The 27,849-nt window shown below is 42.0% G+C and overlaps 1 protein-coding gene and 1 long non-coding RNA gene across 10 annotated transcripts; one reads left to right on the forward strand and one right to left on the reverse strand.

Moving 5' to 3' along the window:
* Positions 1-156: 156 nt before the first annotated feature.
* LOC106598535 (casein kinase II subunit alpha) lies at positions 157-13,801 on the reverse strand. 2 transcript variants are annotated; one of them, XM_045697587.1, is made up of 15 exons: positions 13,712-13,801; positions 12,860-12,956; positions 12,570-12,629; positions 10,657-10,785; positions 10,386-10,497; positions 10,158-10,259; positions 7,134-7,184; positions 6,963-7,022; positions 6,565-6,648; positions 6,236-6,346; positions 5,953-6,054; positions 5,442-5,542; positions 4,894-5,042; positions 3,278-3,367; positions 157-1,325 (listed from the first exon to the last, which is right to left on the reverse strand). In XM_045697587.1, exons 4-15 carry the CDS (start codon positions 10,755-10,757, stop codon positions 1,222-1,224), a joined length of 1,167 nt encoding a protein of 388 aa, XP_045553543.1. In that variant the 5' UTR covers positions 10,758-10,785; positions 12,570-12,629; positions 12,860-12,956; positions 13,712-13,801; the 3' UTR covers positions 157-1,221. The 2 variants fall into 2 exon arrangements, with proteins under 2 accessions (XP_045553543.1, XP_045553546.1); XM_045697590.1 differs by having other exon boundaries at positions 12,556-12,629.
* LOC106600078 (dentin sialophosphoprotein) lies at positions 13,300-22,391 on the forward strand. 8 transcript variants are annotated; one of them, XR_006759805.1, is made up of 14 exons: positions 14,404-14,763; positions 18,426-18,588; positions 18,836-18,897; positions 19,115-19,147; positions 19,315-19,365; positions 19,469-19,507; positions 19,601-19,639; positions 19,753-19,797; positions 19,913-19,969; positions 20,053-20,091; positions 20,390-20,437; positions 20,917-21,432; positions 21,565-21,603; positions 22,115-22,391. It is a non-coding gene; the product is annotated as a dentin sialophosphoprotein (long non-coding RNA). The 8 variants fall into 8 exon arrangements; XR_006759804.1 differs by having other exon boundaries at positions 18,495-18,588; XR_006759806.1 differs by lacking the exons at positions 14,404-14,763; positions 18,426-18,588 and adding an exon at positions 13,300-13,535.
* Positions 22,392-27,849: the final 5,458 nt, after the last annotated feature.

Raw genomic sequence — 27,849 nt, forward strand, 5'->3', positions numbered from 1 at the left:
ACATTAGGCTGGGCTAATTGAAATAAATTCATCTGTCTGTGTTGCTTTTACACCAATCTAACCATGCATATATTTGCCAGGGTTTCTACAGCATCAATGTCGGTACATTTCACAGAAAGAACAGAAAACATACAATGATAAATAAATATTCATACCTGCCTGTTTAAAATTGTTTATTTATGAAGTAGATTTTTTTTGCAAGTGATAAGACTCCTCCCAAATTAAAAACAAAAAGTTACAAAATTGCCTATGTATTCAAAATCATGTGTAAGAGACCGCATTAAAAAACAAACATGTATACAGAAGTAAAAGTAACACCAAATTGGCAAACTATTGACCCTGTGATAGTCAGCATTTGGTGCATGCAACCTAACAGTTACTGTAGAGTATCTACAGATGTCCAATCCAAGTACCATAGCTTCTAACAACTTCAAAACACCGGTAACTCCTGCACTTAACAGTAGTGTGTGAGCAACTATCCACCACTGTCAAGTGGAGGCTACATCAGAGAACCCTGTCTCGTTTTGTGAAGTTGTCTACAGGTTCAGTGTATTGCAACAGCAGGAATCCCCAAACAAACTGTTTCAAGCTAGACTGTATATTTGGGACATACAAAATAAATGTTATTATCCATTCTCTTCTTCTTCATCATGTCTACATTGTATTAGAATTCCTAGACCACTGGCATTTTGTGAAGTAACACACCCCATGTATGTTATTTACTACTTTCAATCATCCAGACAGGTGCGACAATAAAAAATGATGTCAAGTCCAGATCTCAAAATATAACTGAACAGGGAAAAGCAATTTCAACATCTTTTCTCCATCATTCTTCTCAACGTAATAAAAAGGAAACCCACGGGCCAGGCCAACACATAGTAGAGAGTGGGGTGGGCTGAACCGAACCACGGGCCCACACAAACATAGGTGAGGAGGTCCCATGAGGAGGTGGTGGTTTCAGGGCTGTGCCCCGGTGGCAGATGGGAGGAGGAGGTGGAGGTTTCAGGGCTGTGCCCCGGCAACCGCTGGGAGGAGTTTTCAGGGCTGTGCCCCAGCGGCCACTAGGAGGAGGAGATGGAGGTTTCAGGGCTGTGCCCCGGTGGCCACTGGGAGGACGTGGTGGAGGTTTCAGGGCTGTGCCCCGGTGGCCACTGGGAGGTGGTGGTGGTGGAGGTTTCAGGGCTGTGCCACGGCGGCCGCTGGGAGGAGGTGGTGGAGGTTTCAGGGCTGTGCCCCGGCCGCTGGGACTTGTGGGGCCAGAGTGTTGGGGGCAGAAATGACAGGTGATCCAGCGTTGTTAGCCAGTGCCTTTGTGGAGGTGATACCTAGAAGAGATAGTGGACACATTCTCACCAATGACTCCTACTGTCAGTACACTTATTGACATGAAGTAAAAGAAGAGAGCAGTGTGATCTATGGTCAGTAGTAGGGCTGTGGTGGTCATGAAATTTCATCAGCCGGTGATTGTCAAGCAAATAACTGTTGGCCTCACGGTAATTGAACCTTCAGGACACTGATGCAGACCGTAGGAACATTTACATTGTAAAAAGTCTAATAAATATAGCCTACACCATCACAATAAATCCATGATTTAATTTAGGTCTAAAGAAACATGATATGAAGAAAATGTAGACTATTTCCGAAGAACAGAATAGCATACTCTGAGTTGTCCTTACGTTAGATCCTGATGTGGCTATGACAAATGGCTGTGGGCTACACTAGTTCATTTAGCAGACAATATTTGCTTAGAATTCCGTGGCATTATTTTATAGTATGAAGAATACAATTGAACAAAGCTGAATAAAATATTAATATTTTCTCCAAATGATTTGAGGGAGTGTGCACATGTGGCTATTCTGTGTTGAGCGGTTAACAAAGAAATAGGTACTCTTATTTGCTTAATTTAGAGTTATTAATGTAACTTTAGTTCTACAAATGCTATATGTTTAGATTTTTAATACATTGTAAGGCTGCATGATGCGACTAATGATGATTTGAAAAAAGTCGCTTGAAAAAGCTTGAGCTCTGCTTTGTTTTTTGCGCAGGCTATACACACTTCATCAGTCTCTCATTCACAATTTGACAAGCACTTGATAACGCCTCGAATTTCACGGCGGCATCCCCTTTGTGGCCATAATGTACCCTAAAAAAAATCTATTCTCAATCACGTGATCGGGTCTTTCTCACAGGCTACAAGTTAAGACAAACACATCGTGGATGCAACTGCGCGTATCCTTATCCAATTCAGAGGTGAAGATATTAGAAGAACTGCCCACATTTACTTTTAAAATCAGCCAACAAGTTTAGTCGGTCTAACGAACAGCAAAAGCACTAACCTGTCAATCTACTATCCCCCATAGTACAAAAGTTGACCTATTCTATTCTGTACAGATATAAATATTCCAAACATAGTCTGGGACAGTTGTGGGATGCAATAGATCCCAAATTAATATAATTACTAGCATCAAAAAAACTATTTTAACGCAATGTGGCTGACACAATAGATCAAAACATTTAGCTTAAAATATTGATAAACTATTAGGCTATTTCTTCACATTATAAGGGCAGCAATGCACACGGCATCTATGCACTTAAATAGCGGATGGAGGACGGTTTTCCGTGATTCATTTTCATGCCAGCCAGGTTTGCTGTACTCCTGTTGTAAATATAAGCAATGTGCTTAATACTAGGAAAGTTGAGAAATAAATATAGTAGGTCTAGCCTATAGAAAGCTGATGGGATCCTCCTCTATTTAGTAGAGGCCATCACTCTGTTTTCTAGCGCAATTAAATAGCCTATAGAAATGTTGCGCAACATGAGCTCATGGGCTCTCATGAAGTGTTTGATTAGATTTTAGATTACATTGATGTCAGAGTAATTAGAGGGACAATAGAGTGCTGAGTACCAGGCAGTTAGCAAGTTTGGTAGGCTACTAATGACCAGCAGCAACATTATAGCTTGGAGAAGTGTAATTACTGTGACTAAACGGTCATTTGGAATTTGACTGCCTTCATGACACGTGACTGCCGGTATGGCGGTAATTCGGTCACTGCAACAGCCCTAGTCAGGAGGAGTACTCACCATAGATCACAAATAAAACAGTGGTGTTGGGAAACCATTCAATCAACGTACAAAGTTCAAAGAGTAATGATAACAGCACATCTTCCCAGGGAGTTGAGACAGAGGTTCCGTCCCGAATGGCACCCTATACCCTAAATAGTCCACTACTTTTGACCAAAGCCCTACGGTCCTCAGAACACAGTGTTGGATGACTTACCTGCCATCATACTGGAAGAGCTGACTGGAGTGGAGCTGGTAACCATTCCTCCAGGAGTGCTGCCCCTTCCCTGATCTTTAACAACGGGGTCTGGCATCAGAGAGAGAGACAATCAGATATCTTCTAAATCAACATGCATTAACCCAATCCACCGACAGCTATGATAGCAACACTCATTAACCCAATCCACCGACAGCTATGATAGCAACACTCATTAACCCAATCCACCGACAGCTATGATAGCAACACTCATTAACCTAATCCACCGACAGCTATGATAGCAACACTCATTAACCTAATCCACCGATAGCTATGATAGCAACACTCATTAACCTAATCCACCGACAGCTATGATTGCAACACTCATCAACCTAATCCACCGACAGCTATGATAGCAACACTCATTAACATAATCCACCGACAGCTATGATAGCAACACTCATTAACCTAATCCACCGACAGCTATGATAGCAACACTCATTAACCTAATCCACCGACAGCTATGATAGCAACACTCATTAACCTAATCCACCGACAGCTATGATAGCAACACTCATTAACCTAATCCACCGACAGCTATGATAGCAACACTCATTAACCCAATCCACCGACAGCTATGATAGCAACACTCATTAACCTAATCCACCGACAGCTATGATAGCAACACTCATCAACCTAATCCACCGACAGCTATGATAGCAACACTCATTAACCTAATCCACCGACAGCTATGATAGCAAGACTCAAACTCTCTGACGTCAAGAACAACAGACCGGTATGCCTTCTTTCTTTTTTTCCCCAAAACACTTGAGCGTGTCATTCTGCCCTAGTTCTCCCATGTCACCCTGTTCCTCTGCACACGCCACTTGCTTCCAGTCGAAGCTGGCATCATCTCCAAGACCCTGATGCTTGCCTACGCAGCAGTAAGAGGAACTGTCCCTCCCTACAATCAGGCTTATTTGAAAACCCTACATCCCAACCTGAGCCCTTCGTTCCACCACCACTGGTCTATTGGCCCTCCCACCCATACTTTGAGGGAAAGTGAACTTGATATGATTGTGATGTATTGTTGTCTCACCAAGCTATCTTAAGATGAATGCACTAATTTTAAGTCGATGTGGATAAGAGCATCTGCTAAAGGGCTAAAATGTATACTGTAGTCACATGAACTCCCCTGAAGAAACTGTAAATATCTGTTAAAAAGCCTTCTGCGTCAATGTGTTCAATGGCTGCAAGAGAATCCACTGAATATGAACCTTTTTTTAACAAGAAGTACTTTAAAAGTATTGTATTGAGGCATAATTTAGCACCATAATCTTAATATCTAGCAAGGGTTCTAGTACTTAAACATTCAGTTAGGTGTCTAATGCAGCAGGCCTATATTTTACATTTTTTTAAACATTTTTTTGTCATTTAGCAGACGCTCTTATCCAGAGCGACTTACATTTCATACATTTTTTCCCCCCCGTACTGGCCCCCCCCGTGGGAATCGAACCCACAACCCTGGCGTTGCAAACACCATGCATTGCAAACACCATGCTCTACCAACTGAGCTACAGCGAACACCTGTAGCACGTATATCTAGAAGTCTGAGTGGAGGCGGAGGGGAAACCCACAGAAGTATGGGTGTTCCATGGCCTCCCGGGCCGTGAGGCGAGCGTTGTGGTCGTAACGCAGCAGCTTGTCCAGGAAGTCCAGTGCCTCTGTGCTCACCAGGTGCTGGTTCTCACTGTGCACAAACCTCTCCCACCTCTTACGGGAGTGTCTGGAGAATGGACCAGGAGAGAGAGGTCAATACATAAAATCAAGTCAACATTCATTCAGAGTGTAGATTCACAAAGTTCTCTCAATACACTTGACAAAGAAGTTTAGGGAAAAAGGAGACAAAAAATAGGAACAAGTCATATCAATATATGGAAAGAGACTGGTGGCCAAATTGACTGTACCCATGAGTACTCTTAAATTGTCATGTCTGAGGGGCTTTCGCCATTCAACTCTTTCTGTTTCTATGGGTCAATATATTGGGCATTACTAACCTGAATTACTCAAGGCAGGGGTCAGGTGTAAACTTACATTCACATTGTGTATTTGGACCATTTAGTAATACATTCTGAAGCCCAGTTCTGTTGAAGTAATCCGACGATGAAATGTTGGATATTCTTACCTGCCCAGAATGTCATTAAACCGTGGGTCTAGTTCAATGTTGTACTTGTCGATGTAGTCATACAAGTCCTCTGTGCCGAGGACTTTAGCAATCCGTACGAGCTGTAAAACAGAAACAAAACATTTTAGAGGGAAAACAAACTAAATCAAAAGCCTAAGGCCTAAATCTGGAATTCAACTGGCAGTCAAGTAAGAGGGCTAGAAGTATGCAGTAAATATCAACCATCAGCCTTGTTGTAAAGACTGTAGTCTCATCATGATCAACACATTGTTTGAGGTTTGTTCATCAGCACTGAGAGACTCAATTCTTCTCACCTGATTGTAGACAAACCAAAAGACTCAACCAAAATACTTACTTGTAATCCTACAGAAAGTTGCAATTCAACTGGCAGTCAACTAAGAGAGCAACAAGACATCCACTTGATAGTTAAAATCAGTGCTGTTGTAGTAGAGACTGTAGCATCAGGATTCAATATCAAGACATTGTGATCAGCACCATGAGACAATTCTACCTGGTCGTAGTTGTCGTGTCCATGGAAGAAAGGCTCCTTCCTGAAGATCATGCTGGCCAACATACAGCCCAAACTCCACATGTCTAAACTGTAGTCATACATCTGAAATAAAGAGAGAGAGAGGAGAGGGGGAGAGAGTGAGAGCTGTGCTTAAAACAACAATTACATTACTATACCAACTTATTAGAACTACATTAACATGCTACTATATATTTGTGGCCAACTATACTAGTTAGTTTCATGTTTATAACTAGTCTGGTCAGACTGTATTGAGTGGTCTCACCTGATAGTCTACCAGCAGCTCAGGTCCTTTGAAGTAGCGCGAGGCCACTCTCACATTGTACTCCTGGTTAGGGTGGTAGAACTCTGCCAAGCCCCAGTCGATCAGACGGAGCTACAAGAGAACGTAAGTTAATAATAAATTCTAATTCCGAGTTCTAGTTCTATGATAATAACACTATTAATACACAGGCCTTATATAGAGCTTTTCTAAAACCCAAAGACACTTTACAATAAGGAAACAAAAACGTCTAACAAAGTCGTCTGGTTAATTATGGTAGTGATACAAGCTATAGTAACACAATGAATGAAAGTAGGAGACTGAATTCATACCTTTCTGTGTTCATGATCAATCATCACATTGTGTGGCTTGACATCTCTGTGCATGATCCCCATACTGTGACAGTAGTCAAGGGCCTGAGAAGAAAAAATTAGGTAACGGTTTAAACTAATAGTAGTCTAAATACGAGATGTATCATCGGCATCTGAGATTTGATTTATTAGGATCCCCATTAGTCGACACCAATGGAGACAGTTAGTCTTACTGGGGTCCGACATAACAACAAATACATTACAGACAAAAAAACATACATTTAAAAACATTAACATGTAGTGTGTGTATATCTACCAGTTCTACATACATGTCAGTACATACACACAACAAGTAGGTCACATGGGGGAGAGGCGTTGTGCCGTGAGGTGTTTATTTGTTTTTTGAAACCATCCCTTACCTTCAATATTTCAAACATGTAGAACCGTATGTCGAAGTCTGATAAAGTTTGATACAGTTGCTGAAATACAGAGAAAAAAAATCTATCAAAATGAGATGGCTGGACATTGGTTCAGAATGTAACGTTAATTAGAATTCTGTACAGACAGATGAACATTGTCTCTCTCCTCACCTTGAAATCAGTGTTGTTTACATGCTCAAAAACCAGCGCGGGAGTTCGAGACTGAGAAGACATAAGAAAAGGCATGAGGAGCTACAATAACTACAATCACTCACTCAACCAGAACACACCAAAAATACATTTGAAAAAAATAAGAATAATAATCGGGATGGTAAAACGTTTTCAATGTAAACTCAAATGATTAAAACCAGGTATAAAGTAGAAAAGCGATATATTTTTAAATAAGATAATCTTTGACAACCAAAATAAAAACTACCGTAAATTCCGGACTATAAGCCGCAACTTTTTTCTCACGCTTTGAACCTCGCGGCTTAAACAATGACGCGGCTAATATATGGATTTTTCCCTAAAAAATTTTTTTTTTCCGCTTTCAGTTTTTTGGCGGCATGAAGCTTTCATTAGACCAATGAAATTGCCGAACGGGTTAAGGTCAAACAACGTTTTTGTTTACTGTTTAGATTAAATCGAGCGTTCTCAAACTTCCCATCATTCTGATTACGGTAGTCATTTTGTCACCCTCATCATGGCAAAGACACGGAGAAATGCATATGATGCAGCTTTCAAGTTGAAGGCGATTGATCTGGCTGTTGGAAAAGGAAATAGAGCTGCTGCACGGGAGCTTGGGTCTTAATGAGTCGATGATAAGACGTTGGAAACAGCAGCGTGAGGAATTGACTCAGTGCGAAAAGACAACTAATGCTTACTGCTAATTTTTTGTTACAAGCCGTGTTTCGTTAAAGCCTATTTATTTTTGTTACACGCCGTGCTTCGTTAAAGCCTGTGTAAAGTTAATTTGTTTCAATGTACCGGTAGGCACCTGCGGCTTATAGACATATGCGTCTTATTTATGTTCAAAATATATATATATTTTTTTTAATTCAGTGGGTGCGGCTTATATTCAGGTGCGCTTAATAGTCCGGAAATTACGGTAGACAGTCAGGGAGAATAAAAAAAATGTCATGGCATTGATTTTGTTATAATGTTTGAGTCACTCAGATAGCATAAGAACAAGGCATAAGAACAAGGCATAAGCCATGGCAAAATGTGTAGAATTACAGGAAATTAGCTTTAAAACTAGTGATGCACCAATATGACATTTTTTGGACGATATTTTCCTTGCCAAAAAAAAAACAATAACGATAACTGATATTTAAAATTTTAGCGACCTTTTAAGCATTCCAGTACAGTTAAAAAGTTAACACACACACACACACGGAAGCAGCGTTGTTCAGTCGTTTCATTCTCAACCAGGATTTCTATGGAACGCCGTTTGGGTCTTTGCGTGTCAAATAAGCTTGTTGACCAATCAGGACCTGAATATGACTGCAAGTCAAATAATAATTTAACGAGTTAATACATTTTTTACGTAGTTATTACACTATCACTCGTATTTGATATATCACAACGATTCATCAATACGTATGCTACAATGCTGGTAAAGTTGTCTCGTGCACCTACAGTGCTGGTCATAAAAAAAAAGCTAGCTAGCTCATGGATGCAAACAATGTAATTCTTCCCCAAAAACATAGCAAAACGACATAATCTGTTTCAGTAGCTACCGTTAACTAGCTAACTATATAGCTAGGTGTCACCATCTAAAATAACCCTAATTTATCAGACAGTTCTTATTTGATTAGTCAGACCCATCTATGTGAAGCTAGCCACAATAATTAGCCACAATAGTGAACTTTGCGGTTAGCCTTCAAAATAAAAGTATGGCATAATTCTATTTGTATTCATTTGCATCACTGTAAATTACATACTTTTATTTTGAAGGCAAAATGCAAATTCCACTATTGTGCCTAATCCTTATTGTGGCTAGCTTCACAACACATAAGCCGGTCCGGTCAAGTCTCACTAGCCAGATGAAGCTAGTTGGCTGCTTATAACGTTAGCTTTGGGCAACAGTGTAAAGTAGCTGGCTAGCTATTTATTTTCATGAACTGAAGTTCAATTTCAATAGGCGAACAACAAGTGGCAACCTAGCTAATACATACTCACAAGGATTCCTAAATCATTGCTAAGAACAATGAAAATGACTGCAGTTTCTACTGGTCATTGTTTTCAGGCTGGTTGTATTGGTGCTAGCTAGGTACCAAGCTAAAGCTAGCTACCCCAGAAGTTGCGGTCGAACAAATGATGCTTTATTACCAACACGGTATTGTAAACACATTGTTCGTGGCCGGTGTTTGCAGACTTGTTTGTACAGCTTTGACAGTGCTACTGTATCTTTTTTGACACACAAAGACCCAAACGGCGTTCCATAGTATGTATGTCGTGAAGCTATTACTGTGTAACTCCGGTAGGGCAACATCTGAAAAACAGAGCAATTGGTAGTGTGTACTGGTGCTCGACCAGTCAGCAAAAGCCAACATCACCCACAACAGAGAACGGTTGATTGTCAAGGGCAATGAATTCCATTATCTTGGCTTTCATGGATTTGGCCTTTGAGTTGTCTCGCTGAAATTTTCTTACTCTTTCAAATGACTGCTTGACTTGTTGACTGCTCGATCCACACAGCAGACATTGTGGGCTAGGTTAGGAATGATGTGTTGCACATGTAGTGCAACATTTTACATGGCGTTATTACGTCATGTACCTACGTTATATAGGTATGCACGGTAGCTTTGACATCGGTTTTTAACATCGGCTTTAAACTAGACATCGGGCCGATACCGATGTTGGCATTTTTAGCTAATATCGGCCGATTCCGATACGTTCACTGATATATCGTGCATCCCTATTTAAAACAGCAACATTTTGTCTCTGCGGCTAAGAGGGCCTCTAAAATTGCGCAATTAGCCACGCCCCCGCTAACTTTGCCACAGCTGCTGAAAAAAATCCAGGGGGAAACTCTGGATGGAGGTAGCTGATTATGAAGCACATTGTTTCTGCTTAGTGATTGAGCAACAGCCATTGTAAAAAAAGGCACAACAAAACGAGCATGTGGTTGTGTTATGATTTACACTTTACTAGGGCAGACTTATAGAAATTAGGATCACGAGCTCTACTCACCACAGGATCCTTGACGATGTCTAAAAGTGAGATGATGTTGGGACCGCCTCGCAAGTTCTCCAGAATCTTGATTTCTCTCTTGATTTTCTTCTTTTTGACAGGCTATTGACAAACATAACAAAATACCATTAGGACTTCATACAGTACGTCTCTTTGGCGAGGAGCGAAATTTGAGTTAGGGGATAAAATGCCAATACTAAATTCAATTAAAATGAATATGGTACCAACCTTGAGTATTTTGACAACAACCTTCTCATTGTTGGTGATATTTATGGCTTCAAACACCTCACTGTATTTGCCTCGTCCTAGTTTGCGCACCAGCTGGTAGTCATCTTGGTTCCTACATAGTCAGAGAAGAGGCAAGCAATGTGATGGCTTGACAAGTTCATTTACGTCATTTAGCAGACGCTCTTATCCAGAGCGACTTACTAACACACATACCAGAACATGCAACAGAAAACAATGTGTTCAGCTTTTGAACCACACACGCTCTACGTACCCCCATTCCACCACATGGGACTCGTAGTCCCAGTATTCCCGAGGCCTCTGTGTGTTTACATCAGAGTAAACTCGAGAGCGGCTTGGGACAGAGCCGGACATATTATACACAGGATGTTCTCTGGATCACCTGGGACATAGAAAATAGATGCACCTATTATAATAAAAACAAACATGATAGGGGTGGTGTATTTGAGTCCACATCGCACTTATAATGTAATTAATTGTGGCCCCTCCAACCCCCTGAAGGACAAAAACTAATTTGGTTTTACAGCTTTTTCTTTTGTTGTTACATGTAAATCATTCACAATTATTTAAAAAAAATTTTACAGTAGATACATAGCAAAAATAAAATGTGATAATTGATATACATTATATATAGATAGATAGTACTTATACAATATAAATTGTGTTTTATAGTCATAACTATTATATAACATGAACTTTTAAACCCACCCCTCAGCTACTCTCAGTCCATCCCACCTGTCTCCCTAACCCCACCCCTCAGCTTCTCTCAGTCCATCCCACCTGTCTCCCTAACCCCACCCCTCAGCTACTCTCAGTCCATCCCACCTATCCCCGTAAACCACCCCTCAGCTACTCTCAGTCCATCCCACCTGTCTCCCTAACCCCACCCCTCAGCTACTCTCAGTCCATCCCACCTGTCTCCCTAACCCCACCCCTCAGCTACTCTCAGTCCATCCCACCTGTCTCCCTAACCCCACCCCTCAGCTTCTCTCAGTCCATCCCACCTGTCTCCCTAACCCCACCCCTCAGCTACTCTCAGTCCATCCCACCTGTCTCCCTAACCCCACCCCTCAGCTACTCTCAGTCCATCCCACCTGTCTCCCTAACCCCACCCCTCAGCTTCTCTCAGTCCATCCCACCTGTCTCCCTAACCCCACCCCTCAGCTACTCTCAGTCCATCCCACCTATCCCCGTAAACCACCCCTCAGCTACTCTCAGTCCATCCCACCTGTCTCCCTAACCCCACCCCTCAGCTACTCTCAGTCCATCCCACCTGTCTCCCTAACCCCACCCCTCAGCTACTCTCAGTCCATCCCACCTGTCTCCCTAACCCCACCCCTCAGCTTCTCTCAGTCCATCCCACCTGTCTCCCTAACCCCACCCCTCAGCTACTCTCAGTCCATCCCACCTGTCTCCCTAACCCCACCCCTCAGCTACTCTCAGTCCATCCCACCTGTCTCCCTAACCCCACCCCTCAGCTTCTCTCAGTCCATCCCACCTGTCTCCCTAACACCACCCCTCAGCTTCTCTCAGTCCATCCCCTAACCCCACTCAGCTACTCTCAGTCCATCCCACCTGTCTCCCTAACCCCACCCCTCAGCTTCTCTCAGTCCATCCCACCTGTCTCCCTAACCCCACCCCTCAGCTTCTCTCAGTCCATCCCACCTGTCTCCCTAACCCCACCCCTCAGCTACTCTCAGTCCATCCCACCTGTCTCCCTAACCCCACCCCTCAGCTTCTCTCAGTCCATCCCACCTGTCTCCCTAACCCCACCACTCAGCTACTCTCAGTCCATCCCACCTGTCTCCCTAACACCACCCCTCAGCTACTCTCAGTCCATCCCACCTGTCTCCCTAACCCCACCCCTCAGCTACTCTCAGTCCATCCCACCTATCCCCGTAAACCACCCTCTGATGATTTCCATGTGCCATATATTTGTCAACTTTGCTGTTTCTAATAAATTCTGAACCTATCTAATCGATATCAAGGAAGATCCATATATAAGAAATATCTATAAGGAGAATTAAGTGACTGATTGAAAGTAATGTAGACTAATGAATCATTCTATTTGGCATACTGTTTGCATCAGGTATTTGACTGCTGTTTCGCTTGACTTGGCACAGTAGGCCTATAAGACAGTGTGATTGATCACCGTGTGAATGGTACCTTGCTGCAGGTGACAGGTGGGGTCGCTGCAGAGCTGATGCTACGTTGGTTTGGTAGAGGCTGCAGGATAAAACACACAAGATGTTAGTTTGCTAGCTACATATTTTGGTCAGGTAGCCATCATGATATGGGCAGGTTTTCCAGACACAATTTAAGACCAGTCCTGGACTAAAAAGCATACTCTATGGAAATGAATTAAGTACAGGACTAAGCTTAATCTGTGTTTGGGAAATCGCTGATGTAGTGGTCAAAGTTATACTGGTCAAGATAGTTTGCTAAAATCAACAAACCTGATTGTTGTAGTTGTTAAGGAGGACATCCAACCAGTCTAATCAGGGGGCACCGGGCTCAGTAGAGTCATCACTAGGATTCCCACTGTCATATGCCCTGTTGGAAGACATACATGTGATTGATTTAGTACAATACTTGGCCAAAGAGTCTCAACTCAACCTCTCTGACTTGACTCATAAACCTGTCACTGCTTACGAGCTTTATTTCTATGGTATTGTGTAACGGTCTGTCAAGTGTCAACAATGCTGAAAATCATTCACTGTATGATGAAACCGATCAGAAACATCTGTGGTACACAAAGCAGTTTCATTATGATACACAGTGTCCGGCTGGGACCCACACGGTTTAATCATCTGTGGTGAAACTCCCTCGAGACAGTCACACACGCACGAGCCATGGCCTGCACATGTAGCCAACTAGCTCGCGCTAGCTGCTTCCATGATGAACTGCACCGCATCAAAAGCCGGATGGGAACACTACGTTAGCTAGCTAACAAGCAAATGTTAGCAATAGTTATATTCACGAAACATGAATTGCTGGGCAGGTATTTATCTATAAATGTTAGTAAATAGTATTAGCTGACGTACATACGTTGAAGATTGCTAGCTACAACAATCTACAAAATATTATTTGTTTTCAGAAGCAAAAAAGTGACAACGGAGTGCATTAAGCGAGGTAACTGGCTGACAACGCCTTAGCTAACATTCTGTGGGCTACCTTGATAGCTAATGGTAGTAAAGCTATACATACTTATGTATGCTTTAAGAGTATTTGTCTTATATGCAATAACATGCAAAGTTGACTGAAAACAATGGCCATCTCACGTAGGTAAATAAGCGAATGTGTATTACCTCTCGACGTTGTTGGGACATCAATATGGCGATGCTTGGTTTAGCGGCAATGTGCACCTCCATTCCTGTGAGGGGCGCTGTGCTGTCTTTGTGTGGAAAATGGGTGAGAGAAAACACGAGGCTCTACTTCTCTGAAAACCTGTACTGACACCTAGTGGTTAAATTTGAGAACCTCTGTCTCACAATTCACAAGTATATTATACATATTATATATATATTTTTCACTGTGCGCCACATGCCAGAAGTTTCGACAATAGATAGGGGTGGTGTATGTGAGTCCACATCCACATCGTACTTTTAATGTATTTTTGGGGGGGCCCTCATACCCCCCCTCTTCAAAGGACAAAAACAAACTTTGTTTTTACAGCTTTTCTTTTGTTGTTACATGTAAATCATGCACACATTTTTTACAGTAGTTACATAGCAAAAATAAAGTAATCCGATATTTTGATATAAATTACATCTAGATAGATAGTACTTATTCATATTTTTTTTATAGTCATAACTATTATAGAACATGAGTTTTTAACCCCACCACTCAGCTACTCTCAGTCCATCCCACCTCTCACCGTAAACCACCCTCTTGTGATTTCCATGTGCCATATATTTGTGCTGTTTCACATAAATTCTGAACCTATCTAATCGCATAGATTGTAAGTTAAAGATACATTTTCTTACTAAAGTTATTATTATATTGTTGATTGATTGACTATGGTAGTACATCCTCCTTAGTTATTTTCCACAATATAAATCTATGTTCTCACTGGGACAAGACCAATGATGTTCCAGACAGGGACAACGCACAACGGAAACGGTGCTGTTCTGATTGACCAATTGAAAACCGGGGAGGGGTTGGGTTGTGGGTTGGGGAACGCTCCACTGCCCTTTCATCACTCATTGCTTCAAGCCACACCGTACTACGCCCACTAAGCGGAGAAAACGTACCTCAACGTCTGTTCAAGAATGTTGAAACACGTTTTGAGGAAACGTGTTGTTCAGTACAAACCGTCACACTACCTAGCTACTGTTTAATCGAACTGAATGCACCCCAGGTATGTATGACGTTCCGGACCCATGGACATCTAACTCTAATGCGTAACTATTGTTGATTTGATAATGCATAACTCCAAAACATTAGTATTTTATTAGAATCTACATTAGCTTCTGCCAAGGCAGCCATTACTCTTCCTGGGGTCCAAACATGCACAAAACATCACAACAATAGTCTACATCATAAATAAAACACATCACACAATACATTGTGCACTATACACATTTGCCTATCTGCTCCACCTTTACAAATGTACAGTACAAAATGTACAATATTACAATGTGTGGGTGTGTGTAGAGTGTGTGTCTCTTCACAGTCTGCGTTGTGCCATGACGTGTTGTTTTATCTGGGTTTTTTTATCTGATTTTACTGCTAGCTTGAATTACCTGATTTGGAATAGAGTTCCATGTAGTCATGGCTCTATGTAGTACTGTGTGTTTCCCAGCCTCTGTTCTGGACTTAGGGACTGTGAAGAGACCACTGGTGACATTTCATGTGGGGCATGTATGGCTGTCTGAGGTGTGTTAGCTGCTTGACCAGACAGTTCAGAACTTTCAGCACGTCAATACCTCTCACAAAATCAAGTAGTGATGAATACAATCTCTCCTCCGCTTTGTGCCAGGAGAGATTCACGTTGATTTTCTTGATATTAGCCCTCAGTGTACATTTAAGGGCCAACCGTGCTGCTCTGTTTTTGGCCAATTGCCTATGTCCGTCTTTGCAGCATTTGATCATATAACTCGGCAGTAGTCCAGGTGTGATAAAAACACAGATGTATGATCTTAATTTGAGCCCATTTGCTACAGCAGGAAATTAATCTTGCAGCAACAGGAAATGTTGCATGGCTATGTGTTTGGCGCCGACAGAGATGGACACTTCGCTTCGCGTTCTTAGGAAACTATGCAGTATTTCGTTTTTTTACGTATTATTTCTTACACTGTTACCACAGGAAATCTTAAGTCTTATTACATACAGCCGGGAGGAACTATTGGATATAAGAGCAACATCAACTTACCAACATTACGACCAGGAATACGACTTTCCCGAAGCGGATCCTCTGTTTGGACCACCACCCAGGACAATGGATCAGATCCCAGTAGGCGACCCAAAACAACTGCACCGCAGACGCCTCACAAGTCCTCAACTGGCAGCTTCATTAAATAGTACCCGCAAAACACCAGTCTCAAGTCAACAGTGAAGAGGCAACTCTGGGAAGCTGGCCTTCTAGGCAGTGTTCTTCTGTCCAGTGTCTGTGTTCTTTTGCCCATCTTAATCTTTTATTTTTATTGGCCAGTCCGAGATATAGCTTTTTCTTTGCAACTCTGCCTAGAAGGCCAGCATCCCGGAGTCGCCTCTTCACTGTTGACGTTGAGATTGGTGTTTTGCGGGTACTATTTAATGAAGCTGCCAGTTGAGGACTTGAGAGGCGTCTGTTTCTCAAACTAGACACTAATTTACTTGTCCTCTTGCTCAGTTGTGCACCGAGGCCTCCAACTCCTCTTTCTATTCTGGTTAGAGCCAGTTTGCACTGTTCTGTGAAGGGAGTAGTACACAGCTTTGTGTGAGATCTTCAGTTTCTTGGCAATTTCTCACATGGAATAGCCTTCATTTCTCAGAACAAGAATAGACTGACGAGTTTCAGAAGAAAGTTCTTTGTGTCTGGCCATTTTGAGCCTGTAATCGAACCCACAAATGCTGATGCTCCAGATACTCAACTAGTCTAAAGAAGGCCAGTTTTATTGCTTCTTTAATCAGCACAAAAGTTTTCAGCTGTGCTAACATAATTGCAAAAGGGTTTTCTAATGATCAATTAGCCTTTTAAAATTATAAACTTGGATTAGCTAACACAACGTGCCATTGGAACACAGGAGTGATGGTTGCTGATAATGGGCCTCTGTACGCCTATGTAGATATTCCATAAAGAATCTGCCATTTCCAGCTACAATAGTCATTTACAACATTAACAATGTCGACACTGTATTTCTGATCAATTTTATGTTATTTTAATGGACAAAAAAATTGCTTTTCTTTCAAAAACAAGGACATTTCTAAGTGACCCCAAACTTTTGAACGGTAGTGTATATTTTTTTCAGCAGCATATTATGATCAATAATGTCAAAAGCTGCACTGAAGTCTAGCAAAACAGCTCCTACAATCTTCTTATTATCAGTTTCTTTCAGCCAATCATCAGTCATTTGTGTCAAGGCCGTACATGTTGAGTGCCCTTCCCTATATGTAAGCTGAAAGTCTGTTGTTAATTTGTTTACTGTGAAATAGCATTGTACCTGGTCAAACACACTTTTTTCCAAAAGTTTACTAAGGGTTGGTAGAAGGCTGATTGGTCGGCTGTTTGAATCAGTAAAGGGTGCTTTGCTATTCTTGGGTATCGGAAGTACTTTTACTTTCCTGCAGCCCTGAGACACACACTGTCCTGTAGGCTTAGATAGATAGGAGTGGGAATAGTCCGCTACCATCCAAGTTGTCAGTACCACGCGGTTTGTCATTATTGATAGACAGCAATACCTTTTTCACCTCTAACACACACACTTTACAGAATTCAAATTCAGTTATCCATGAAAATTAAGGTTTAGAGTTTGTTATTGGCATGTCATGCCTAAGTTTGCTAATCTTGCCAATGAAAAAGTCATTAAAGTAGTCGGCAATATCAGAGGGTTTTGCAACGTTCAATTAAACAGTGCTGTTTTGAACGACCAAAGAAGAATTAGAAAATAGAGAAATACTGAACGACCAAAGAAGAATGCCTTTGATAAGAGAAATATTGAATACAGAATGAACATACTTTCTCTTTGGTCGTTATGGCTAAGGGACAACGTACACTGAGTGGACAAAACATTAGGAACGCTTCCTAATTTTGAGTTGCACCCCATCTTGCCCTCTGAACAGCCTCAATTTGTCGGGCATGGACTCTACAAGGTGTCGAAAGCATTCCACAGGGATGCTGGCCCATGTTGACTCCAATGCTTCCCACAGTTATGTCAAGTTGGCTGGATGTCCTTTGGGTGGTGGACCATTCTTGATACACATGGGAAACTGAAAAACCCAGCATACCCCGTTCAAAGGCACTTAAATATTTTGTGTTGACCATTCACCCTCTGAATCAATGTTTCAATTGTCTCAAGGCTTACATTTTTTTATTTAACCTGTCTCGTCCCCTTCATCTAAACTGATTGAAGTGGATTTAACAGGTGACATCAATAAGGGATCATAGCTTTCACCTTGATTCCCCTGCTCAGTCTATGTCATAGAAAGACCAGGTGTTCCTAATGTTTCGTACACTCACTGTATATGCTTATGCTACACTTTCAGAGTGCGGTATCAATTAATCCACTCATTGTGTAGGCCTACCCTCTTCTAAATTGCTGTAACAATGACAAGGAAATGCCAGAGGCATGTTTTGTTTGCATCACTGACCACAGGAACCAGTCACCTATAATCAACATAGTGTAGAAAGAGAAGATCTTTGTTTTGTACACCTCTTGAATGAACAGTCACATCTTGGGAGTCTTTGTCTTCTAAGTCAGTCAGTTGTTTGTCGACTGATATTATAATTAGTCATTTGTAAACTGTAAACCTTTTTGTTTAAATGCTCATCTGATTCCTCAATCTTAAACCATTCCCGCGGTCATGCACTGTTTCCTGCAGAGACACCTGACACAGCCCCCATTCTATCTCATAAAAGTGGGTCTGTGTCTATTGTCTCTGTGGTTCCAGCCAATCAGCTAGAAGGAAAGGTATAAAACCTCTGATGGGTCTTTTAACAAAGAGATAGAGGACTCGTGTGATGACTTCCACCCACAATGAAGCTGTAAGTCACTTTTTTTTATTGCATCATGGCCTCTTTGATTGATATATTCTTTATAACAATGTAACATTTAGGTCATGTAACATTTAATTTAAATGTTGTGCGTTGTCTTGGCTTAGTCTTACAAAGCATTAGATTTAACACTGTACAACTATCTTTATAAAAGGGAAGGGAAAGGGAGGATACCTAGTCAACTGTACAACTGAATGCATTCAACTGAAAAGGCCAATGCTCTTTATTTTTCTCGTAGCTCCCTGTGTTCTCTGTCAGTTCTGATGCTAGTGGCTGTTGTGTTCATGGTACCAATGAAAGGTAAGCCTCATTTACCCTAAACAAGGATCATATATCAGCCTATATCGATTTGCTCCAGTAAGCTTTTCCAGTGAATTGTTCAGCGTGTCATACACTGGCCAAAAACAATGAGCTTGCTTTTATTGCTGTGATAAAAAGGTATGATACAGTATATGACATTATATTATTGAGGTTATGGAGATTCAATACATTAATAATACTACTGTTTCCTTTTCAGACAGAAGTGAGGATGTGTTAAGCTTTTTGAATGGTGAGATGGTTGGCTACATGCTAATGCACTTGTTTATTTTCTTGTGATGATGAGACACAAACAGTTGTTAGTCTTGATGGAGAAATCATATTTTCAAAAATTGATCACAGGTGGTGAGATTCTAATAAGCTGTTGGTAAGGTACCTCATTTTCAGATGTTGTTACAGGTGCCCTTGACGTTGCTCCCCCAACTCAAAGCACCTCAGGAAAAATCAAAGGTCGGTTCTTCACACTTTATATATACATTTTGTATCTCTCCTCATTTTGTTACTTTTAAAATCATTAACTCAATCTGCCGTCTTTCTGTTCTACTTTCCCCAGGTCCTGAGAATACCTTTGGTAAACCAGATCCAACCCCAGGTTAGTGAAAGTAGATTTGGATGTTTGAGGGAAATGTTTCTAACTAGCATCTGTTATTGCCATGTTGACCTAATTTATTACCGTGTTCAACAGCACGCCCAAGTCCTTTAAGACCAACAGAGAACTCTGCAGGTAGTTTTTTATTACCTTTAGTTTCTAATGAAACGGTCAAACTTTGTTGTGAAATATAATGAAATCAATGTTACATTACATATATCATTACTCCGCAATCATTTGTCTTCCAGAAATCTCAAATGTTACCCAGGCTGCAAACTCTGCTTATTTAACAGGTTAGTGTGGGGAAGGTTGAGCTGGGAAGTTATCAATAGTCAGTAGTTAGTGTTATTGATATGTGCTTGATCATGTGTTTTTTGTGTTATTGATCATTGTCTGATCATGTATCAGATATTGTAGACTCAGATGCCAGATCCAAAGAGAATTGCAACTCCGATGATCTTACAGGTGTGTGGAATATGGTTTGAAAATAATGTTATATAGGAAGTTTCAATATCATTTTCAGAGTTGTTTTATTCAATGTCCCACAGATGCAGGACGATCTGAAAGTAACTCAGCAGAAAGCAGAGGTATATTAAATATCAAAATAATCTATCACTGAAATATCCGTAGGGGAAAATTTATCTGTAATATTGATGTCATAGACTGTTACGGCCACACCAATTCTGATTCTCTCTCTCTCTCCCTCTCTCTCTCCCTCTCTCTCTCTCCCTCTCCCTCTCTCCCTCTCTCTCTCTCCCTCTCTCACTCTCTCACTCTCTCGCTCTCTCTCACTCTCACTCTCTCTCTCACTCTCACTCTCACTCTCTCTCTTTCACTTTCACTCTCTCTCTCTCTCTCTCTCTCTCTCTTTCTTTCTTTCTTCAGAGGATGATGATGACTCTCTGGGATCTAATACAAAGATTACACAAACTGGTATGTCATGTTTTACATCAATGTAATGTAAAGAAATGGTAGCTAGATAATTGATGTAGCGTCACTGTTTTTCATTCCAGACAGAAATGCAGAAGGTAGCACAGGATTCTAATTCTGCTGGTCAGAATTCCAGCCTATTATAATTACATCCCATAGACATGTAACTAACACTATGTAAGAGACTGAACATGACATCACCTGGCCTTGTCTTGTTGTAGGACAGCAACAGAGATGAAAAAAATGATGTGGTCGTGGTTGTAGCAGCCGCCAAACCCTCTACTGAGATTCAAGATATGTCATAATCTACTCGATGAAGTCCTTGGCCAACAGTGTATTTAAACAAACATAGAATTAACATACTTAGAATAAAAACCTATTAAACCAATAGCACTTATTCATATCCATAGATTTTCATACCAAGAGTAAATTCTAAATGGAATCAGTTGACAGTTCTAACTGACTCTTAATCCTCAATACAGTGACAGACGACAGCAGCAGCGACGAGACTGACAGTTCTCCTCCAAGTGATGTGAGAAAATACAAACAACCTCCAGGAAGGAAAACCATAAACCCAGACCATGTGGACAGCATGCAGACAACCACCAGGCAGGATACAACCAATGGGAGCGAGGAGCTGGATAGAGAGACTCAGCGGGACCCCACAGGGGGGAGAGAGAGAACCAGCAGAGTGCTCATTGATCTCAACAGTGAAGAGGATGTGATGGTGGGCTGCCAGGGTACTGTCTGTGTGCCTGGAGAGCAGGGGACTAGAGTCAATGGAGGTGAAAATGACGAGAATACCAGTCTAAACAGTAGAGATAGAGATATCCAAAGCCAAGAGGTCACAGGCACAGCCACGGAGCAGGCCCTACGTAGGGATAGTTGTAGGGGTGTAGTGAATGGAGTGTTGGACACAGCCAGAGAACAGCAGGACTTGGAGAGTATGGAGCATGTCAATGGTAGACTCAATGGTACTGATGAAGCCAACAGTAGAGGTTCGTCTGGCTTCTATTCTACCATGATTCCAAACTATGGCTTTACAAAAAAGAAGATCCACAGCAGAATTCTTTAACTACTGAACCTATATTATTGAAAAATATCTGAATGATTGCTTTCTTTCCTAACAGAAACCAGAGATGAGGTCAGCACTGAGACGAACCCAGTAGGTAGGTTTAGAGAAAACACACCATGAACAATAAAACAATCCCAGTAAAAACACTGAGGTCACTGAGCACTTCTGTTCAGATGGTAAGTAGGGTTATGTGTTCTGGTAAGGGAAAGATACAGAGAAACAGCAGATGATTTATATCCACCTAAATATGTGCTGGAAACACTTTGGTGAGGAAAATATCACTTTCTCCTATTGCGAAACCCACAAATGTTCTCTAGCAGGTCTAAAAATATTTCCTGTTTTGCAAAAATATTTAAATTGATGTGGTGAATCAGAAACATTACCCCAGTGAATACTTTGTATAACAATTTCTGTTACAAATAAGACCACTGCTTCTAAGACCTAAGTAGAAACAGACCAGAGGTGTTACCTACCGGAGGTCAACTTACATCCATATTACACATTCAACAACACACCACTGTTTTCAGACTTCTTATCTTACCACTCACAGGCAAATTGTTTAAATCATACTGAGTGTTCTCCATGTTGTCTGCTCTTTGTTCTAGTGATTGGTTAGCCTCCAGGAGCCCCAGCCAGGAGCTCCAGCCAGGAGCCTGTCAGTGCCAGAGGCTTCCTCCAGGTAGAGTTGGCTCAGCTCTACCCTGCAGGGCCTGTAAATCTCCCTGCCTCTCACTCGTGTGTCGTCTCCCTCAAGCTCCACCGACTCTACCAGACCGCAGAGTCCCTCTCACACTTATATTCATGACAGACGTCAGTACATCTGTGGATATTTACCACCAATTTTTCACTTCAAGTGATCTTGAAATAAATGGTATTCTGACAGCAGCTGTGCCCCCTGGTCTTACTGCCGGTAGTACATTTGAGTTGTGGGTGAACGGAAATAAGATGTTTGGCTCCAATCTGATCAATCTGATGAAATAAAGGTTTCTCAAAAAGCATTGTTTGTTGTACTAATTAGAGGTAATTCAATAAAAGGCTGTATATACATGCAAATTCACAATTGTAAGGAAAGACGATGCATTGTTTGAAGGCAGAATGTCTTACAGTGTTACACAACTGCTTGGACTACATGACCATTCTACACAAAACATTTTCTACATTTCAACTTCACCCAATCATTCAACTGTCAACTTGGCCCATACAAACAACATTTGGTAACTTTGTATAAAATATAATATGGCAGTGATTCAACAACGGAATAAAAATATGTTGACAGAACATGTCACTGTTACCTTTTGCTGCTGCAGCAATTTTCCAGACATAAACGCTTCTCTCATCCAACAGTGTTTTATAGTGATCTCTCCCATGTGTTGGAGTTGACATGGGGTGACTGCCCTGACACATCAGCCTTGCTGTTTGCACACAGGCAGTTGTTGCTAACACATGTACTGTGGCCTGAGGCACAGCTTCAACATCAACTGTGCTGTGCTGAGCAAAACCAGTGGCACAGAATGAGGAGCAGCTGATTACAAAATATACATACATGGTGGCTTATGACCCTCTCATGATGAGTTACCTTGTCTGAGACCTGAAGACTTGTGGTAGCTCCCTGAGCTGATGTCTAGGCTTTAGCTTAGCAGGCTACCATAGTCTTGTGTCACGATTGGTAGAAAGTAAATTCACTGGACCTTAAAGATGGAATCCCCAGTAAGGGGAAACAGCGCCACTGGCCGCCCAAACACCGTTATTGTTTCTGTTGCCCAGCTGAGGATCATCATGGTAAAAACAATTGCAGTACATATTGTGCTTTTCTATCGCACCTGCAATGTCTGAGGGGAAAAAACTGTGTTGGTTGTTTCCAGTAACTTCTATGTTGTTGTAATATCCCAAACGGACCTGGTTGTTTCACCAATAAGGATTCCAGCTGTAAGAGTAGTCACTGTTTACTTATATAGTAAACACACCACAAGTTGGAATCCTAAGTGACACTCCAATATGGCTTCATTTTGTGGTGGATACCAACCACGGAGATCCTCCACTATCACATCCTCAGTGGTCCTTTCCAGACCTCCATGTACTGGCTCTGACGCTTATAAAACTCTGTTTCTGTAAAAAGCAGTCTGCACAGGAAGCTAGCTCTTCTATCTGTGCTGTCCTAGAACCTGGCACCTGCCAGGAACAGTACGTTGCCTGGACAGAGAAGTCCCAACTGAACCTGGCACCTGCCAGAAACAGTGTGGTGCCTGGACAGAGAAGTCCCAAATGGTCAGCTGCTCTGGGGTTTATGGAGAGGAAGAAGAATCCTTAGACAAATGTTCAGACAGAAATATCCCATCCCCTCATCTAAAGGACAGCATCTTGGGGAATGAGTGAGTGGAATGGATTTCTCTGAAGTCCAAAACAGTACGACATCTCTTTATCTCTCTTATGAAACTGATTTTACATGACGATCACTGGAAAATAACATATACACACACACACACACACACACACACACACACACACACACACACACACACACACACACACACACACACACACACACACACACACACACACACACACACACACACACACACACGAGTAGATAGAGAGAGAAAGACCTCGACAAACACAAACTTAACAAAACGTAACGTATCCCACTTGTATTGTTCAGACAGGACCTGAACAGGCAGACTAAACAAATCCAAACGGAGTCGTCAGATTGTTGGGAAGGATGAATTACAACCCAGTGCTAAATGGGAGAAGTGATGGTGTCTGACAGTTGAGTTCCTCTGTGAGCCGCTGCCCGGTCTGATTTCTCCTCTGCTGAGGCAGTCATTAGTGGGCCAGACAGGAGGCTCTCCTCCATGCATCATGTCATACTACTTAAACTGCTAAGATGAAAGATCAGGCTGCTCCTTCTCTTAACAAGTTAAACAGAGGTTAACCTTGATATTTGGTTTATGGGTTATTGCCATTGGTTATTACACAATATGGCTTTAACACTAAATGGGTGGACTTGGACCGTAGATTCTGTCAGGTAGTGTTGTAATCAGAGGTGAATGTGATCAGAGGAGGGTTAACAGACAAGGGGAACTGGTGTCCCTGGGCCAACTGCTCTGCTGGGTGGAAGACAGGACTGCACCGTGTCCGCCCTCTAGGCTTCGTTTGTAACACACACACATTTGTGGATTTATCCAGACCTCATGGTCTTAGTATTCAATAGACCCAAGAAGACGAGGAAACATCAATGGACTGATTGCTTAAAACAGGGGTAAGGTTTTACCACAGGGGAAAAGCTCCCCCCTACTTGACCACGTACGGTCACACTTCATTTTCCTGGTGGTTGTGGTCAGGTAATGGGTAGCACTCTTGTTCTCAATGTCCAATGGAACTATGCAAGATCAGGCTTTGGCTGTTCTCACACAATCTGGTCAATCCATCTGTTTTTACCATTATTACGCACTGTCTGGATTAAGATTACATTAGGATTTGAGCTATTAATGTACTATAATTCCTTTGAAGCCATTTGTGTCTGCAGTTTAAAATCAATTTCAAAGTCACTCCTTAAAGGGGAAATCTGCAGTTTATACAGTTATATACTCCAAAATATAATGGGTAGATATCATTCATTAAATGTCCCAAAATGAATGTACCAATTACCCCTTTGAAGGAGGACAAAATTGTCCTCCTTCCTAGATGAGAGGTGACTTTCCTGAGAGGTGACAGATTTAGTCTTTCAGCCTCTGCTGTAATGACCGTAATAAGGAGTTAGTTGATTTAGTGAACAACTGGACAATTCTGGTGCAGAGCTAAGTAACAGCCAATCAAAATGCAGTCGCCAAAGCATCCTATTTTGCGTTGTTGAATATTAAACTCATTCCCCGTCTGGTTTAATTTACAAGGTTTATCGAAAACCCTTGACCCATGCTTAACTGTGGTTGGGATCATTTGCCAGGCCATGCTACCTTAAATGGCAGCCATCCTAATTGGTTTCTGGGTGTTTTCTTTGGATTGCAAACATGTTGAAATAATTTTGAATACATTGAAGGGAACATATTATGACGCTGACTTGACTGATGTGGGCTCCCGAGTGACGCAGCGGTCTAAGGCACTGCATCTCAGTGCAAGAGGCGTTACTACAGTCCCTGGTTCGTATACAGGCTGTATCACATCCGGCCGTGATTGGGAGTCACATAGGGAGGCGTACAATTGGCCAAGTGTCGCCCGGGTTTGGTCGGGGTATGCTGTCATTGTAAATAAGAATTAGTTCTTAACTGACTTGTCTAGTTAAATAAAGGTTCAATAAATAAACATGTGCTAGTCTAATGTTGTGTAGATCTCGTCACCTATTGGACTGTATGTGTGTGCTGTGTTGCTATCCATGTATCCAGTTACAAATACAGAATGACAAGAAAAATCATTGTTTTATCTTGCAGTCAATTGTGGTGATTTGTCAGCTGATCTTAATGTGTTCATTTAATGGGTTTATAAATCTCATTCTGAACTTGATGAAGATTTATCCTATCCAATCCCTATTCTTAAACTGTGTGTGGTTAGGTTTCAGCTCATAGCTGTCTGTGGTCACTGTAATGTCGTTAGTATGGGGGCTGGTGTCTGGTGTTTCAGCTCATAGCTGTCTGTGGTCACTGTAATGTCGTTAGTATGGGGGCTGGTGTCTGGTGTTTCAGCTCATAGCTGTCTGTGGTCACTGTAATGTTGTTAGTATGGGGGCTGGTGTCTGGTGTTTCAGTTCATAGCTGTCTGTGGTCCCTGTAATGTTGTTAGTATGGGGGCTGGTGTCTGGTGTTTCAGCTCATAGCTGTCTGTGGTCCCTGTAATGTCGTTAGTATGGGGGCTGGTGTCTGGTGTTTCAGCTCATAGCTGTCTGTGGTCCCTGTAATGTCGTTAGTATGGGGCTGGTGTCTGGTGTTTCAGCTCATAGCTGTCTGTGGTCACTGTAATGTCGTTAGCATGGGGGCTGGTGTCTAGTGCTTTGGTCCTCCCCCACTTTCCCCTCCTAACTATGGGCACTGGATAGAGTTACATCTGAACCTTTGGTTGTTAACACAACCTGTCTACAACTACAGCACCAAGCATGGAATCAGCCTGTGTGTCTCTGGAATAAACAGACGTTTCCTCTACTGTAGACTGAAAGAGAACATGGAATCAGCCTGTGTGTCTCTGGAATAAACAGACGTTTCCTCTACTGTAGACTGAAAGAGAACATGGAATCAGCCTGTGTGTCTCTGGAATAAACAGACGTTTCCTCTACTGTAGACTGAAAGAGAACATGGAATCAGCCTGTGTGTCTCTGGAATAAACAGACGTTTCCTCTACTGTAGACTGAAAGAGAACATGGAATCAGCCTGTGTGTCTCTGGAATAAACAGACGTTCCCTCTACTGTAGACTGAAAGAGAACATGGAATCAGCCTGTGTGTCTCTGGAATAAACACACGTTTCCTCTACTGTAGACTGAAAGAGAACATGGAATCAGCCTGTGTGTCTCTGGAATAAACAGACGTTTCCTCTACTGTAGACTGAAAGAGAACATGGAATCAGCCTGTGTGTCTCTGGAATAAACAGACGTTTCCTCTACTGTAGACTGAAAGAGAACATGGAATCAGCCTGTGTGTCTCTGGAATAAACAGACGTTTCCTCTACTGTAGACTGAAAGAGAACATGGAATCAGCCTGTGTGTCTCTGGAATAAACAGACGTTTCCTCTACTGTAGACTGAAAGAGAACATGGAATCAGCCTGTGTGTCTCTGGAATAAACACACGTTTCCTCTACTGTAGACTGAAAGAGAACATATGTCTGTAGTCAGGTCTCTTGGGGAGGAAGACGTTTCTCTCTCCAATTACTTTTCCAGGTGGAGGGTTACATGAATGAAGACACATTGAGGGATACGAAAAGGCTGCCTGGGCTTCTGTAGGAAGCCTGCTTCCTCCTCCTCTTCCTCACCTGTCTTCCTCATCTCTCCTCCTCCTCTTCCTCCTCCTCCCTCCTCCTCACCCCTCCTCCTACTTATCCCTTCTCTTCCTCACCCCTCCTCCTACTTATCCCTTCTCTTCCTCACCCCTCCTCCTCCTTCCTCCTTCCTCCTCCTCCTCCTCTTCATCCCTTCTCCTCCTCCTCCCCCTCCTCCTCACCACTCCTCCTCCTCACCTTCTCCTCAGACCTCTTAGTCTTAGAGTTTTATTCAGTAGCTGTAGGAGAGAAAAAGGGAAGGTGGGGGTTCAAGGGGAAATCACAAGAGTACACACTCCAGCTGGCCAAGTCCTGAATAGATTTGTCAGAGCAGAAATGGTCTCTCTCTCTCTCTCTCTGTGTGCTTTTTGAAGGCGCTTTGGCTT

Source organism: Salmo salar, chromosome ssa02, assembly GCF_905237065.1.
Source record: "Salmo salar chromosome ssa02, Ssal_v3.1, whole genome shotgun sequence".
NCBI classification, from domain to species: domain Eukaryota; kingdom Metazoa; phylum Chordata; class Actinopteri; order Salmoniformes; family Salmonidae; genus Salmo; species Salmo salar.

Coding starts and splice junctions, on each gene's coding strand:
- LOC106598535 (XM_045697587.1), bottom strand. CDS start 10,757: ATGTCCGGCTCTGTCCCAAGCCGCTCTCGAGTTTACTCTGATGTAAAC. Junction 10,260..10,385: donor TTGTTGTCAAAATACTCAAG/GTTGGTACCATA, acceptor GTTTGTCAATAG/CCTGTCAAAAAGAAGAAAAT. Junction 7,185..10,157: donor ACATCGTCAAGGATCCTGTG/GTGAGTAGAGCT, acceptor ATGTCTTCTCAG/TCTCGAACTCCCGCGCTGGT.